Raw genomic sequence first — 15,358 nt, 5'->3', positions numbered from 1 at the left:
GTTATCCAAGTGATTTAAAAGCAGACAGAGTGTTTCTAAAACGCACTATCTTCGTGATTTAAACTGTTTGATAAGACAAAAAGTGTTTACCGGAGAAATTGATTCAAATGTGATACCCATTTTATATCAGGTAATAAAATTATGAAATAACTTATGAAATATGATACGATTATTTATCATAATTTATAATTAGGCGGCACATGAACTCGAAGGCTATATTCTTCCTTCGGAAGAATAAACGAGTTTCTATTCTATCTCACTCCCTGCATCAATATTTCATCACATTGTTTAGAGGATAATTATGTAGGCCTACATCATTGTCAATCATAATTATTCTTATACAAGCTGTAAGAAGTGAATTAAGAAGTGATTTTCAAGCTTCCAATTAATACGATGGAGAAGCAATCCCTCAACATCATTCTCCCGGATATGAATTTGATTTAAAATGCGCATATTTATATCATAATTTCGACTCTTCGAGGAGGATTAAAACATAGCCATTTTACACAGCACAGCCTCCACTAATATACGGGAGACTTACGAATCATCGCGCCCCAAACCTCTGAGACATGGAAACAGGCACGAGTGATTCGATTACGATGCAGCACAGAACTACTAAGTATAAACGCTTCATTATTTTGCGTTACGGAAAACATCGTGAAACGTTAGAAATGTCAGCACCGATTTTCAAGGCCGGATGTAAGAGAGAAGGGCTTGATCTGATTATGTAGCGAAATTATGTTCTGAGGATGTTTCCCTGCTAAAATTATACCTTCAGGCCGTCTCACTTCACAATCCATTCGTCGTGATTGCATCTCGGTAATAGAGGAGAGAAATCACGTTACAATCATCGCTTCTTTTCTGTTTTTGTTCGGGTTTTTTTGTGTGCGTATGTCAGCCAAACTTTGCGGCATCTTTTGAAATCATTAAGACAACGCCTGCTTGTAGCATGTGTCTTGGTTGTTGATTGATCTTTTATTTCGATCATTTCCGGAAAAAAAAAGAAGAGATTTAGAGCATCATATCACATAGGCTGTTTGTGACATATTCGGATTCTCATCACCACACCTGTCTTAAAACACACACTTATACATACGCGCATATAATAATGCCTCTTAATTCTCTCTCTTTCTCTCTTAATAGATAATGAATAATAGTAAATATTCATATACAGTTATATATAATTTATTGTAATTATATATATATATATATATATATATAGAGAGAGAGAGAGAGAGAGAGAGAGAGAGAGTATGCATATAATAATATTCGTTTGTCTCTGTGTCTGCATGATTACCTATTCACGCAGAACCACTGACAAGCATGAACTTAAAAGATGGATTCTCCCTTATCTCACTAAATTTTCCTAAAATTTATACTTGTACTAACATTGTTTTCAAGCTCGTGACATCATCTTTATGATCGGGGGAAAAAAAGCTGTATAGATATTCAGGCCTATATGTGGAGTACATTCATGGAACAAATATCCGGCTTTTTCTTACTCGCTCCAGCGATTTCATCGTGGCATCTCGATATGGCTACTTCTACTGCTGCAGTTCTTCCGCGATGAAAAGCATCTTGCTAAATAATCTATTAGGGCCTACTAGTACTCTAAATAGTTTTATAATCCATCACTATTCGCTACAGTTCCATATACACCTTTAATGACACTACATGCAGTCCGTTGTTTTGTTCGCGAAAAAAAAGGCCCTAGTGTTGACCAGTCTTCCACAGCTGACCCTTCCTTCAAGGTGACGTCAAAGATCGATGTCGGTGGCACTGACCTGGTTGTGCCGTGGACGAAACAGACTGCCGCGTATGACGAGCAAGGCCGAGCAGGGCGATGGCGGATGGCAGGAGTTAGCATCTGCGATTGTCGGTTCGTCAGATGAGTAACATCATTTTCGTTAGGAGATTACTGAAGAGAGGTGAGCGATAAGCGACATGCGCAAAACAAGGAAAGACCAAGCGGAGATATTCACAAACTTTTAAGAAAGAAACAAAATCATGGGCAGAGATGGGTCTCGAAAGGATTGAAATGAGAAGACAAGCATGACAAGGAGGTGGCGTCCTCTATCGCTTTTGTTTGCTTGTTTGTTCGTCGTCGTCGTCGTCGTCGTCGTTGTTGTTGTTGTTTTGTCGATTTTGTTTGCAGCAACCTGGACGTAAATTAGAAGCAGCAGGATTCCGTTGTAAACAAAATACCGCTGGGGTGACTGATGGCATTTTGTGGCTAAACACGACGATTTCCATGCACTTGGGAGGCAAAATATGTCAAAATAGTAGGTTCCTTTCTCAGACAGCGCAAGATCGAGTTTAGACATTACGGCGACAAGGAGGCGCAAGAATGAAAAGTAAGGGAGGGTGTCGATTCGAACTATGTTTTCATCATTTCTGCAAAATGCACAAGTAGGTGAAGTTGCAATATGACATTCTTTGTTTTGATATCAATTTTCATCCACAGATGGGTTCTGACGGAGATCGGGAGAAGGTCATCGTCTTGAATTAATCGATTGCGTTCTGTTCCGCGACTGAAAACATAAATAAACTTAGCGATATTTTATACTTTAGGCCAACACACGTTTGAATGTTTTTCTAAACCAAAGGAAATTCTGCCATCAAATCCACAATGTCGCTTCTCTCCTGAGAGCGGATGAGCGAATGAGAAATCGTTCGCTGTGGTCTAGTTTTTGACGTTTATTTTATTTTTTTTATTTCTATAGATTTCGCCATCTTGAGGGCCGAAAATAGACGTTGATGCGCTCAATCAAGTCACAATAATGTTGAATACGTCTGATATCACCAAACTGTGTAATTTAAAGAATTGTGCGAGGATGACAATAGTGATGATCTCCTTCTACACTGACATAACATTAATCATTTCAAAGACACTGTAAGAAATGCGATTATAACTTTGATAAGCGTAAATTAATGATAAGCATTAACGATTAACATTTATGTCGGTTCATTGGCACAACCTGAATGCGTATACTAGCATAACATGCTTTTATTTCAAACGGTGTCGATGTAAGGTAGGATTATGACTTTGATAGACAGGCATTCATGTTGGATCATTGGCACTCTGTCCACCTCCCTGATCAGAACCCGTGCAGTTCCCAACTGCGGAACGTTCTCGGACACCCAGTCCTTCGAAATCACTTCAAGACAAACAGGGCAATATAAAAAGCAAGTCACTAACGTATAAACATCGAGTATAATAAGGAAAACAGTTCTCTTCCAGTAACCTAAAAGTATTATTTACTTATCAAGACGTACACTTACATTAGCAGTCTTGCATTCATGTAGTATGTTCAAGTAAAATCCAATGCTTCATCGAACGTTTTTTTTTTTTTTTTTTTTTTTTTTGTGTGTGAATCCTTTGATTCATAAATTTCTTTCAATCCACCCTCAACATGATGAGAAGAGGCAAATTGTATTATTGGTCTATTACTGCAGGGGCCAGGGGGACTGGGGCCTGCCGTAACCCCCCCCCCCCCCCACACACACACACACACACACATAGGCCTACACACTAATGGCTTTTTACAACAGACACACACCGGAAAGGTTACAAACACAAAATAAATCACCGCTACATTCTACACTTATAGTATATATTTGATGCACTTTATCATTATTATTCTCATTATTATTATTATCATCATTATTATTATTATAATTAACAATATTATTATTATCATTCTTTTGCAGAGCAGAATTTGATTTGGCATCGAAGATACATGACGTAATTGCCAACCAACGACAAAACCATCTGAATCCCATCTTATTGACCGTGAACTTTCAACCAGATAACTACCTCCCGTGGAGAAACCATGACGAGCAAGCCAAACAAGCCAATCACGAGTATATCGTACTTATTTGGTTCTTAGAATACTTGTATCATGATCAGCATAAATATTTTAGTTTGAAGATTTGGTTATTGTACCATGTGCACATTTTGCAAATGTGTTTTGACGTTCCGAACTAATAGCGGCTTCTGAAATACTTCATATACCGTGCTGTCTGTGCTAAGTGATGTCTTCGTACTTTTTAAACCCATGACGAGTAAGCCGAATATAAGCCATTCACGAGAACATCGTACTTATTTAATTCTCAAAATACGAGCATAGATTTGGTTATACCGTGCTCGCATTTTGCAGATGCGTTTCGATGTCTTCTTAAAGAGTTTTAGAAATAAAACCGGTTTCTTAAAAAATGCATACAATGCTGTCTTTGCCAAGTGAGGTTTTCGTACTTTTTTTCTAGCCTTGCATCTCGCCCTCCCTGGGAAACCATCGACGTGTTTGGAGCGTCGCACTCCCAGCCCAGAATCCATGCCATCCGTCTTGGCTTGCTCCGGGAGTGCTGCACTCTTTCTCGATCCGGGGAGATGGATGGCTTTTGCAGACTCCTTTGATGAAGCGACGCTCCAGACAGATGCAAAGGAACAAGTAAATCGTTCCGCAAAGATCTACCAGACCAATTACAAGATTACACGCGTTTATGGAGATATCATTCATTATCGAAGAAGACCGAACTAGTCTTGACTTCGAGACCGCACTTCGGAGTATCCATTCAAATGATGTCTCTCCCTGCTAACAACGTCACAACAAACAAGAGGTTCGTGTTTATGACAAAACCGGTACGTTTTGCGTAAATGTGGCGAACACCTGAGACTAGCAAGAATTCTGAAACATTTTAACGTGCGATTGATGTAATTTCATGGGAGGAAGAAGCGAATGACTACTCGACTGGAGATGATGGAAATCGCACGGCCAACATTTATAATGATTAATATGGCAGGGCATTTTCTATATTTCATGTCAAATCACTTAACTGCTCTGGGAACTCTTGGACCTGGATGTAAACGTCAGCAAGCGGGAGAAGGAGGGTGAAGTTTGGGGTTGAATACCCCGACAGCCGTTGGCAAGTAAGATCATTCTCCACATCATCGCTTTGAAACCAATCCACCACAACCCCAGTGTTCTGTGACTTGGTATGTACTCTGGTCTGCATTTAGTGATCTGATACTGTGGTCAGGTGCATCATCAGATATTGAGAGAAACTCCCCCCCCCCTCCCCCATCCCCATATTAATGATGCTATTGCTATTGCACAGAACAAAGACTAAGAACATACACCAGGATATCATAAAATCACTGCATTACGAAAACACAGCCATATATGTGTATAGGCTATACTGTCACAATCCTGAGTACAAATAAGTATTCCCTTACCTATTGTGTTCATCGCATGCATCTTGTATTACACTGAAGAAGACTCAATAATGTAAGACCACCGAGAACTGTCCTCTTGTATTCTGAGGACGTTGCCCTATGGACCTTGGTGTAAATTCTAATTATCTAGCAGTCAACAACAAAATACAAACACACACACGTACAGACATGCACACACTTTACTTGTTACTGACAAACCTTCTTGAATCACTTGAAAATCAACGTGACATGTGACGCGGTTGTTTCTCGTCACGACGTCACGAAATACGTAATATCCTCATGGACGGTTACCCAAAGACGTCTTTCGCGGTCAGCCGACCAACTAATATTTTGCCATTATTATATGATGCGCTTACTCACTTCTCCGCACGGCTATCACTTACAAAGCAAGCCGCCACACTTCCCATTACAGTGGGAAATGAGACAATGGGACAAGTAAACAAATGTAGATGACTGATTTTGACAGAACTTGCAACAGCGTGACGTATAAACGTCACGCTGTGAGGGCGGTGAGTTAGCACATTCGGGAGCGCGTCTGTCACACGATCCAAAGGACCCCGGTTCGATACCCGGGTCCCACTGAGCAACGTTATCAGTACTCATACCGTCCCCTCTACATAGTAAGAGGCAAAATACTCTGTCCCTCAGAAAGGACATAAAATGGAGGTCCCGTGTGTGAGAGAGTAAAAAAGATCCTACTTCATTTCCATCGCAAAGAGCATGGTGTTTAACCCGACATCCAACTGGACCCCATGGAAGACCAGCTATTGCAGCTGAATATGGGCTATCCAGCCATCTTCTCATAATATGGAAATGAAACAAGCAACAGCGCTACGTATACGGGAAGGATTCTCTAAACTTATACTATGGTCACTGCCTTGTTTGAACAGCAGCTGTAGCATACGGGCTTCTTTTCCGTGTGAATATTTTCATGTGACCATATTATTGTATCCGTGATGCATGTCTTTAATCGATGGTAGAAGAATTCTGTTTTCTTGAGTCATCTGGTCTCTGTTGCATAAAAGTTGAAATCAAACGTTGACCAGAAAATCAAACATTCGTCTCTGAATACTCAATTCTGATTGGCTGATACCTGACTTATATTCAATTGCATCTTTTCGTGCAACATAACCTATGGAAATGAAATATTTCCAAGCAGACAGCCTTGAATAAAATTCTTTTTGCTTTGATTGAATATTGAATAATTACGGTACAAAAATGGTACAAACTTCTTCGACGAAAATTTTCTTGGTTTTCCGAAAACTGCTAGTTACAAATTGGAGACTCATCATAATGGATCAAACAAACAGCGATAATTTTAAATTACAAAAATATGTCATACTTCAGAAAAGAAGAAGAACTTCTGGAGTTTGAAATCATGTCAATATTCATGATGAATTTTCGCTAGACAATAGCCAGTGTCGATTTGCGGCTCAAAGTATACCAACGGGTTAAACAGTAGAAACTTAAATGTTCGTGCAAGATTCCGTGTGTTCAAGATTCTTTGAATGCTTACTATGAGTAAAGATACAACAGCAGAAATTTTAACAAATCGGTTGACTTCGGCACCAAGACAACGGATAGACTTGCAAAATCGATGAATTAATTTCCGAGACGTCATCCCTCACACACACACACACACACACACACTTAGATCAAACAATGATTACAAGTAAAAGAAAACAGCAACAGCAAAGGAGCTGCCCGATGTGATGCACAGACAAAAAAACCTCGGTGAACATAGTAAAAACCCATGATACACGTTGAGACAGAGACCCGTTTTTTCCTTTTAAATCATGTCATTTTGGATTTAAAAAAAAAAATGTCTTATCTAAACCAGTAGTGACCTAATTAAGGGTCGATACTAATATTGTGGGAGGAAAACCACACACTCCAACATTTTTGGTTACGCCTGTCATCCACTCATCCTGATCTGGCCAGCTGGTATCTGCTGTAGTGCGTACCACAGGTTTGAAAGGATGTTTGTCCTTTTATCCACGGACTGCTTTTACTCGCTTCATTTCATCAGCAGAAACCTGGAAATTAATTATCTCTTTTTCAATATCATTATTTGTATACAACGAGTGAAATCACTCCGGCACGAACCCAAGGCGATGAGTGTTTGATTGTCTGCTGACAAGCGCGCGTGCCACTCTCGCAAAATGCTGCCAAATCTGCCACAAGGCGTCGCGCGCTCTCTCGTGAACACTACGGCCCTAGTTGCCTCTATGAAAAGCCCCATTGTGCGTTTCTCATCAATAGATTCAGTCATCCCATAAATTATAAGTGAGGATTGCGCTTTAATTGCGGCCTAGAACCTGGACATACATCCATGGAAGGGACTTCTCTGATAAATGAGAAGTTCAACCGTGAAAAGCCAGATGATTTGTAAGAGGCGTATATTTCAGGAGAACAAAACCCGTCGAGTTCTCTAACCCTGCCTGTTCTCCCCCTTGTCGTTTTTTTTTTTTTATTTCTTATATGGTTTTTTTTTTTTATTGTTCGGCAACACGTGATCGCCGGTCGTTGCGAATTGATAATAGGGGCTTCCCCGGACAATGCGATGGCTGTGTGTGTGCTGCTCCTAGCATCTGAGCAAACTTGTTCTGGGTCAAACGACCACGATACGCGCAGATCTGAAGCAAGTTAAACTCGTCATAAATAGCTGCGATCTCCTAGCTCAGAGGTACAACCAGGGAGGTGAACCTCCATGGTACAACATAGGGATATGAAGAATACTGTACTAGATGACGTATTGTCATTTATGATTCCTGCGACACCAAGGCCAAATTTGTCCTGACTAGATTGTGTCATGTTCCAATAATTTCGAATGTATCTGTTCATGAACTGCTGCAAGAAACGTCATTCTTCATGCTCCTATTGTTTCACTATTTTTTCCCTCTTTAATTTCAGCTTGATAGCTTGATAGGAAACACACGCATCCGCGTTGGCGATGCAATTTGTACTTCCAGGAAGATAGATTTCATTACGTGTTTGTTCTTGGCTAACTCCTTTAAATGTCTGCGCAAAAATAGCCCGTATTCATCCCGATGTTATCAGCGAGACGATGGCTGGGGAAAACGATTTTCACAGCTCGTTTGGAATTGCTCCCCTCACAAATTGACACATCCATAGCGCCTGCAGACGTCAATTGATTATCATAACTATACCCGTGTTTGTTGGAATAAAACACCCCTGGAGGATAATCATCACACCCCTTCCCATGTGTTCTCCCGTGTAGCCTTCATCTCTAGCGCGATGCGAGCGACGATTAACCTAGCCTCTGTTTCTTTTTTTAAGCACATTTTCGATGCTCTCCCGCAAAGTGCTTGTGTATACATAAATTATCATATTCATAGTATTGCAACGGGTAGAAATATAATATAACCGATATATCTTGAGATGTGAATAATCTCTCCACAAGATTAAAGCTGTCTGGCCGACAGGATGATGCGTCATGATTCAGGTATTTGCTGGCTTTAACACCTTTCTGATGCCTTGACACGTCTGTTTGTTTGTTTGTCTGTAAGTTTCCAATCTAAATTGATATTGTGAGTCATGCCAGTGTATCATATGTAGCTAATTAATTTTAAGTTAGGCGATTACAAAAGTTTTTAGTTTTTCCACGGTGTGCAGTCTTGTTAAAAGCGAAATCAGTTTTAGAAATCGCATTTCTACAATGTGCCCACTTTATCAGCGACCCGAGCTAGATATAATTTCTGCACTTAATTTACCTGTTCAGTTTTTTCCCCTGGTAAAACGAGGTAAAGAGGATTATAATTTATTATCAATCACAGTTATTAACGATGAGTTTGTTCTCACTAACGCGACAATTAATGCCGACCAAAATGAAATCCAATCCCGCGCTGCTCTCTGTGTCAACTAATCTGAAAGAGCATAATTACACCGGCCTTCAAAGGAGAGACCTCAAACCCTCGCTCGACGAGAATTTGAAGTGAGTCATTTTCTCCTAGATCACGCAATTATGTGATTTGTACGCCTCATCTTGTATCAATGTAATCTCTGGGCCTAATTCTCGTCTCTCCCTCGTACCCCTTTGCCTCCCCACACTCCACCTCCCTCCCTCCCGCGATACTCCGCAGTATTCCATGCAGCAGTACACAGAAGGGAAAGTGATGTAAACAAATCAAATTATTTTCACGTGACTCTTTTACGTTTGCAGAACGTCAACAAAGATAGCTCTTTCGAGCAGTTTCGTATCGTGACAGCCATTCTAACCTTTCTAAAAGTTCGTTCGAATTAGCATCGAAACGGTTTCTCAATGACAGACAAGATCTGTTGGTGACAGAGGTTGTTTTTATGTTTTGCGAAGAAGTCAGAATATTGACAGTTATAAATGGGTCGAATTTTTCAACATCAAAAAAATGAAACAAGTCCGCGCAGATGTCTCAAATCTGTAAACAAAAACAAAAACACAAAGAGGGCTAGACTTGCTATTCAGAACCACATCTGTGAATGCAAGATCCATGATTGTTATTTTGTGGACACAATATTTGTGGAAATGGAATTCTAGCCGTAGACAAGCAAATTAGAGACACCGTCTAGGTACCGTCTTTAAGTTTTAATATTATCATGGTAATTACTGTCGAGCAGTGCAAACTGACATGTAGGTCTACAATCATATCTCTACAGATAGGCCTACTCTTAAGCACACAAAGATCTTGAAACTCTAGCTGGCAAACTATGAATCTAAATCATGAGAGAACAGAGTATCCCTAATATGCTAAAAGCGGCTATGGGTTCATTGTAAAACTATACTGTATTTGAGATTACCGTAAATACAGTCAGTAATATTTTTTCACTTTTGAATCATTCGATGATCAATGATTATTATATACACCTTTTTTAATAACTTCATCTTTACCAATGTTTACATAATACTTAGACACCGGTAGCATGTAGGAATACATGTATGAAGCTTTGCTTTTTTCAAACCGGAACAGCGTAACACATTATTCTTTTGACACTTTACAAGAACAAAGTCACGCGTCGTGTTATTTAATGACAGTGGATCGTTCTCGAGATGCGAGCTTGTGGCATACACGAAAGAAACTGTACGATAAGGTGTGATTCCCTCATTTGTCACGCTCATCAGCCTCTGTCGTCGATTAACACGATCACGAAGAACGCACGGAAAAGGCGCGCGAGAAATTGAAGGACATGCGCAGACATAATTTAGAGACGAGATGAGAGTGACATCGTAAATGACATCCAACAAGGTTGGTAAGGGAGGGCCGAGATAGAGAAAGTAGCGACAGAGTAATGAGAGAAAGATAGATAGATAGATAGATAGATAGATAGATAGATAGATAGATAGATGGATAGATGGATAGATGCATAAATAGATAGGTCGATAGATAGATGGATAGATAGAAAGATAGACAGATCGACAGATAGATAGATAAATAGAGGGATAGATAGATAGATGGATAGATAAATAGATAGATAGATAGACAGATCGCCAGATAGATAGATAGATAGAGGGATAGATAGATAGATAAATAGATAGATAGATAGATAGATAGATGGATAGATAGATGGATAGATAGATAGATGGATAGATAGATAGATGGATAGATAGATAGATGGATGGATAGATAGATAGATGGATAGATAGACAAACAGACAGACAGACAGACATAGAGTGAGCTGATGAGGAAGAAATGAACATGCTGTCGTTAGAAAACCAACAAATCGGCGAATCTTTTTCGACAGCTCAAAGACTTTGTTCAAAGTTAGTGGAACCACCACTGACGAGAAAAACTGTGCTCATATTTACCTCAATAAAGAGTAGCAAAGCCATTTTGTTGCATTATCACTAATACTGACTAAATATTCACAACGCGTTAAATCACACTATTTCACTACACACGAACAATCACTGTCTCACTTTCGTTTGTGTATTATCAAACGTGGAGAATTTTTTAATGAATCCTGAAGTACCCTTTACAGCCCTTGACTAAAGTCTTCCTCTTACAACGTCGCAAATAATCAACACATGCACTCATATATCACGGAGAAACGCTTACTCTCTCCAATACACACCGTCTTGCATTCTACTAACTAAGATATCCCCTGATATAAAGTAACCCTTATCACAAGGCAATACATTTTGCAGACGACAACCGATTAATACTAACTTGTCACGTTGTCGCTCTGTTATTGTTTCACTGGTCTGCCTCTCCAGACATCATACTCATAAACATGTGCGAGAGCGCGGACATCCACATATCAATATAGCACGCAAAAAGCTTGATTTGATTATTGGAACAGCGATCGTGCTAAGTCAGATTAAGTCGTTATCAGTACTCTCGTTTGTTGAATATCGTTTTATCATGATGATGAAGGTAAAATTGAAAACGTGACGTTATGTTATCACCATGCTCCTCATCTTCATCATTGTCATTAATCATCATTATTGCAATGAGTGACTGCAGAATTATCGTTTGATCACATAATATAGCATCACTCAACTTCATCATCAATATCATCATCAGCAGCATTACTATCATCATGAACGACATTCATCTTCAAACGACTATACCTCATCGCATAGTAACCCTAAACCGACGCGTATCAAAGTTAGTTCAGAGGGCAACCTAACCTGATACCATTGCTAACACCATCATCCGGTGTTGCTAGCCTCGCACATGTTGTCAACAAAGTTTCATGGATGAGAAAAGTTACAAAGGCGGTACAAGCTCTTATGTAAGTAACAATAAATGCCTCAGTAGGAAAACTGCGAAGGAAGGGTGAAGGAGTATGATATCTGAACGGAGAAATCCTGTGATGGAACGAGGAGTCGGTTCAACTTACCGTGGAGCGTGCAACTTTCCAGTCGGTGTCGTTATAAATCTCCAGCGCCCTTTTAGCGACCTCGTCGGCCTGTTCGTTGAAGTCCATGGCTGGGCCTGCCGATGTCTCCTTCCCTTCGCCCGATGGAGCCGCGGAGATATCACTACCACGCGCCTTCTCTCCAGAGCAGCGAGGTGTTGACTGAGAGTTACGAGTCGCGCGCTGCGGGTTGTTCGTCTGGTCGCTTTCACGGCGCTGATGTTGTACTATACCCGTTGCGGCGAGGCACAGACCAGTCAGCGCTCCTGCAGACATACGGGCGAGCATAATTTATGAAGATTAATACGAGCGCGATTTGGGAACGCCTTGGGTGGGTTGGCCGTAATGTTGGATCACAGAGCGGCAGGTAGCGAGCGCGGAGTTGTCGCACACGAGGTGGGTGTATGTGGTAATCACGTAAACATGGAATGATGACGCTGATGAGATTCAATAAAGTGCGGACATTCCGAAGTCCTACGCTGGGTGCTGGTGTAAAGAGAGGAAGAGATTAGAGAGACGCTGTTGATTACCTACACGCGCGCAGTGAATCGTGAATATCGCCAATGAAAGTACAATGTCTCTGGGGCGGGACAACTTTAGAGAAAGGCGTGAGCCAGTCAAATGTCCGCTACAACTGGCCGCAGCTATAAGCTTCAGAACTAATACAAAGCGCAGGCCGCTAAGGATAAAGGAGACCCGAGATTTTTGGCACATATCCTGAGAGCTCTCTCTTTGCGTTTTACCCCTGAATGAATACCAGACGTCTCTCATGGACAAACGGAAGCTAATCGAGTTAGCGGTCGTCATGGCGACCTGGGTCCTTCGGGACAAATGTCACATTTTTGCGGCTCGATCTGGGGTCAGCTAAGGACGGGGCGTATTGTTTTGACGGCTCTCGAATCTAGCGCTTGAATGAGAAATGTCATTGATTTTCATCAGAGATTGGTTTGGGATAATATTGCCTTGCTTTTTGTCTGACAGAGACAGCAGCAGTTTTACCTTGTCCCCTAAAATCTTATCACTCCCTTAATTAACCAGAAGCAGTTTCTAGCGATTTTACCAAGTTCATAAAATTATATTTTCTCAGTGTAAAAAAAAAAAGAAAAGAAAGAAAAGGGTGCATTACTCCATACGACAAACGGGGAAAAAGGCAGAATATTATAAAAATGGATTTGACAATCACGAGCCACTGACTTGTCCGATACTCTCAAACAATCATTATTTGCGACGACATTGGCTCTGATGAGCATAATGAGATCAGTATGTAATTGCGTTACATGCTACGAACAGTCACGCCATCGCAGGATCCTTTTCATTAAAGGACATGATGCAATGATTATACCACGAAGAAGTTTTGGATAGTCAGGAATCCTCCACGGGATTCTATGAATGCGCTAATGACAAAATAACATTTACCCATCAACGTGATTAATGCGGTGTGTTTGGCCTTAGTCAGTTCACGCGAACTTTGGCGGGATTGTGTCCTAATGTCTTGGTAGTAACATCGTAGGTATAACATGCGAAACAACGTAACTTTATTTTCTTACTTATATCATGTCGTTGAAACTTCACTTTCAAAATTTCGAGATTCCTCGAAAAGGCGAGGACATTCTTTGCGCAAGCAATATCTCGTATTTGGCGCGGGATTTCATCGCTTGGCATGGGAGCAAGAAGAGGCGCTGATCAGGAGAATGATGTTGATGCTGTTTTTTGTTTCCTGTTAACACTTTATGTCTGCTTCCGTTATTGCTGTTGTCGTAGTCTCAGGCGGGTCAAAATCTGCAGTGTTGTAAGGTTCCAAGCAACTTTTCGACAAAAAACAATTTCTTTCCTTCCTTCCTTCCTTCCTTCCTTCCTTCCTTCCTTCCTTCCTTCATTCATTCATCCTTTTCCTTCCCTTCCTCCTCCCTCTAACCTCCCTCTTCCATTGTCTCTTGTTGTTTGTCTTATACGTCTTTGTTTACAGTGAGCGTCTTGTGCCTGTGTTTGTGCTTTTGTTCCTTCATATTTTTTTTTTCTGCATCGCGAGTTCGACTTTTTTGAGTGGCCCATGCACGTTTCTACAAGCTTGTCTTTTACGTGGGCATCTCTTTTTCAATAACACAATTATTGTTTAACATTAGTTTCACATGTAGGCTATATGTATAAATACATATATTGTTGACATGCATTGTACTATTTTCTCCTTGAACTTGTATCAACAAAAGTGTGCCACTGGAAATAAAATCTCATTTGAATTTGGAAGTTAGAAGTAACGCGTCCCTCTTCGAATTCTGGAAAAGGTTCGCAAGCGAAAACATCGTTCGAGATTGAAATTGTAAAACACTTTAACGTCAGAATAAAAATCTCCTGTCGCAAAAACATTGATTTCACTTCAATTTATGGAACAGTGTGAGATCAAACAAATAATGCAGTATATAAAAGTTACATGTATGTCTGGACATAAGTAGGACAGTTTCAAAAATATTTTCGCGAGACGGTGATAGTAGGCGCATTGTGCAACTTAGTGGCTTGAAGTCATGAGAACATGATATTGCCTCACAAGTCTTATTTTAGCCAGTGCACAGATTGTCCTAAAATTACCCTTTTTAGTCTAAGAAAAAAAAAAATGAATATGACTGATGCGGGGAGGGATTCATTTTGTTCGATGTAAACGGCCCAAACATGTATGATTTGCAAACCATGAACACTGAAAAGGACAATCATATGATATTTTGTTGTTGTTGTTGTTGTTGTTGTTGTTGTTGTTGTTGTTGTTGTTGTTGTTGTTGTTGTTGTTGTTGTTGTACGTTTTGCTGTACATTGCTGTGCAAAGGCAATGAAGGAAAATATTCTGTGAACAATGTGCAATGATGATACAGAAACCAATAAATCAAATCAAATCAAATCAAATATTATCGTGTCATCCAATGTGATTGCAGTAGGTATAGTACAATCAGGTTATTTGAAATTATAAGATTTCATATCTTTTTTTTTTTTGTATGTGTCCGATTATACTGAAATTTCTTTTAATGTATTTGTTTGAATCAGCCTATTCATTAGAGGAGCTTTTGGACCTATAATAGGCCTAAAGTATAAACGCTATAAAAGGCAAGATTTTGGAGTGCAGCAGTAGACCTGCATATGGTTTATCTCTTCCTGATGCTCGCTGATAATTGTGAATTTTGAAAACTTCAGAAGTTTGAGGGAGAGATCTAAATGTTATTTATGGAAATAACTTTTCACTTTAAGATCATCCGGGGAAAATAAAAATGCTCCTGCAGTGTT

At 40.1% G+C, this 15,358-nt stretch overlaps 1 protein-coding gene across 1 annotated transcript in view; it reads right to left on the bottom strand.

Moving 5' to 3' along the window:
* LOC140230705 (stAR-related lipid transfer protein 5-like) overlaps positions 1–14,019 on the bottom strand; it is a 75,385-nt gene extending 61,366 nt beyond the window's left edge. The window contains exons 1-2 of the mRNA XM_072310846.1: positions 14,007–14,019; positions 12,074–12,357 (exon numbers count right to left, since the gene is read on the bottom strand). Coding sequence (XP_072166947.1) covers positions 12,074–12,357; positions 14,007–14,019 — 297 coding nt within the window. The remainder of the gene's footprint in view (positions 1–12,073; positions 12,358–14,006) is intronic.
* Positions 14,020–15,358: the final 1,339 nt, after the last annotated feature.

The sequence above is a fragment of the Diadema setosum genome, chromosome 7 (genome assembly GCF_964275005.1).
Source record: "Diadema setosum chromosome 7, eeDiaSeto1, whole genome shotgun sequence".
In the NCBI taxonomy this organism is placed as follows: Eukaryota; Metazoa; Echinodermata; class Echinoidea; order Diadematoida; family Diadematidae; genus Diadema; species Diadema setosum.
This window is presented reverse-complemented; position numbering and strand designations above follow the sequence as displayed.